The 2,842-nt window shown below is 37.1% G+C and overlaps 1 protein-coding gene across 6 annotated transcripts in view; it reads left to right on the top strand.

Moving 5' to 3' along the window:
- Positions 1-2,842, top strand: part of CMC1 (C-X9-C motif containing 1) — a 101,146-nt gene that overhangs the window by 21,215 nt on the left and 77,089 nt on the right. For all 6 annotated transcript variants that reach the window (XR_002824281.1, XR_002824283.1, XR_002824282.1 and 3 more), the window contains exon 2: positions 88-177. Coding sequence is in view for 3 of the 6 variants with exons in the window: in XM_023732255.1 (XP_023588023.1) it covers positions 88-177 (90 nt within the window). In the remaining 3 variants the exon portion in view is untranslated. The remainder of the gene's footprint in view (positions 1-87; positions 178-2,842) is intronic.

Here is a 2,842-nt window from a genome sequence, read left to right as displayed (position 1 = left end):
GATTTTTAAAAACAGGTCTGTGTTGTTTTTGTAAGTTGAACTAACAAATTTTACTAAAGAATAATCTGTTTTTTTTTTTTTTTCCAGACCAGCATCTCAGACATGTTGAAAAGGATGTTTTGATCCCTAAAATAATGAGAGAGAAGGCCAGGGAGAGATGTTCTGAACAAGTTCAAGGTAAAATTCAAACATTCATATAAAGATCAAATTCCATTTTTATAATATGATCTGAATTTAATCCTTAGCCTCAGAGTCAAGTAGTCAGTGAATTAATATGTATGAATTGCTTCTCACCCTTTGACTGAGGTACCAGTATTTCAGCTTTCATAACTTCTAGGCAGCTTTCAATTTATTTACAATTTAAAAATATTCCCCCAAATTACTAGTAAAGAACATTTTTTTCCCAGAAGTACAGTTATATATAGAGAAAAAATTCGATATGTGTGTTCTGGAGAAACAAGTTATTCTGGTGATTTTGACAGAGAAAGAAGAAACATCAGATCTAACATGGACTTGTTTTCATTTCTTTCTAGTAACGTATACGTGTGTGTGTATATATATACATATAAATAAATAAAATACCCCCGTGTGTGTATTCTAAGGTAGATTTATTGTGTGACATTATCTATTACTGAATTGTTAATGGAATCCCAATAAGACAGGCCTTGTTCTTTTTCTTTTCTCCCCTTACGTTTCTAAGTGGAAGATACATAAACAAATGTACTAGGCAACAATATATGTATGTTTTCTTTGGAAATACTCCTGTATTATATAAACCTACTTGCATTTTATTGATTAATATGTAATATTCTAATGAAAATTTTAAGCAGAGTAGTGGAAGGTAAAAAATGAGGCCATAATTATTGTCGTCGTTAGGTGCCGTAAGTCGGTTCCAACTCATAGTGACGCTCTGTAGAACAGAACGAAACACTGCCCGGTCTTGCGCCATCCTCACAGTTGTTGCTATGTCTGAGCCCGTTGTTGCAGCGGCTGTGTTAGTCCATCTCATTTGGGGCCTTCCTCTTTTTCGCTGACCCTCTGCTTTACCAAGCATGATGTCCTTCTCCAAGGACTGGTCCCTCCTGATAGCATGTCCAAAGTACATAAGATGAAGCCTCGCCATCCTGTCTTCTAAGGAGCATGCTGGCTGTACTTCTTCCAAAACAGACGTATTCGTTCTTCTGGCAGTATGAAGTATATTCCATACTCTTCGCCAACACGATAATTCAAAGACATCAATTCTTATGTGGTCTTCTTTATTCATTGTCCAGCTTTCACATGCATATGAGGCAATGGAAAATATGATGGCTTGGGTCAGGCACATCCTAGTCCTCAAGGTGACATCTATGCTTTTTAACACTTTGAAGAGGTCTCTTGCAGCAGATTTGCCCAATGCAGTATGTCGTTTGATTTCCTGACCACTGCTTCCATGAGCGTAATAACACCTGTACATGATGGGTAATTAGAAAAGCAGATGGCAGTATTACTGCAGAAGTGTCTTTTTAAAAACCTATCTTTTGAAATGGAGCCCTGGTGGTACAGTGGTTAAGCATTTGACTGCCAACCAAAAGGTCGGCAGTTCAAATCCACCAGCCACTCCTTGGAAGCCCTATGGGGCAGTTCTACTCTGTCCTGTAGGGTCGCTGTGAGTTGGAATCCACTTGATAGCATCAGGTTTTGTTTGGGTTTGGATCTTTCGGAGTGGCCATCAAAAAGTTGTGTAAATTTGGCTGACATAGGCTGTTTTACTGACCACCCTTTATTCACCTTCCCTGGGAGTCTTTTTCATTGAGGGAATACAGTAATTCTGAGTGAGAATGATGGGCTGCTGTGCCCAAGGAAAGGAGAGCCAGGCCGTGCCAACTGTAGTTTTAAGATTGTGTCCATAATGTTTGGATGCTGGGAACATTTGTGTCCCTGTGATGCCATCTCCTTGGAATGACCTTTGCAGTTGATGGACGGAGTGGATAAAAGAAGAGGAAAGAGTAGTTCCTTAGACTTGGCATTGTGTCGTGCTCGTTTCTGTGTCTGAAATGACTTCTTATGGCTGCTTTTATTTTTATAGTCACCTATAAATTAGTAATTTTAAATGAATTATCATTCTTTGGTATTACTTTTGCTTTCATTATGAATTAGTTGTCTAATCAGAGCACCTTCCTCCAACCCCTACCCCCAGCTGTCAGGAGAAATTAACCCACTGGCACCTGCAGACAGGGTTCTAGTGCACATCTGGCATTGGCAGGTCTCAGGCTGACAGTCTCAAGAGATAATCCTCCACCTGCCTCTAAGAACTTTAAATAATGTATACTTTGATTCAGATGCAGAAGAATTAAACTTAAAAATGGATAATAAAGTTGTGTGGGTAACTTTTCACTATTCAGGAGATCTACTTGTTACTGATATATCAGTCTAAAGTTATAAATATGAGTTGTACTTATACTGTTTGTAACACATTGTCTTGATATCTAGGATGAAAGAAAACTAGCTAACTCATAAAATGAAGATACTTTTTTTTAACTGAACTATTTAACATGTGTAAAAATTTCATTTTTACTCACATGATTCAGATAAAAATATATCAGGATTGCATTTTTGGGTTTCAGAATTGCCTTTGCTTGCTCTTAGAAGGTGAAACTCTGTTTTTGGTTTTTGAAATAAAAGAAATGGAGTATAACTTTAAAATACCTATTTGTGTTGCACAGCTACTGCTTTATAAAGGTACAGGAGAGAAAACGTTTAATTTTAGCTTCTTTATCAAAACTTAAATTGTTTAGGTCTGAAGACTGAAAAACATCTTAAAACTTAAGATTCATTTGGGTGATTTCAATGTATTTGTCCTTAT

Source organism: Trichechus manatus, unplaced genomic scaffold, assembly GCF_000243295.1.
Source record: "Trichechus manatus latirostris isolate Lorelei unplaced genomic scaffold, TriManLat1.0 scaffold00049, whole genome shotgun sequence".
Taxonomy (NCBI): Eukaryota; Metazoa; Chordata; class Mammalia; order Sirenia; family Trichechidae; genus Trichechus; species Trichechus manatus.
The sequence above is the reverse complement of the archived record's forward strand: the minus strand, read 5'-3'. Positions and strand labels throughout refer to the sequence as shown.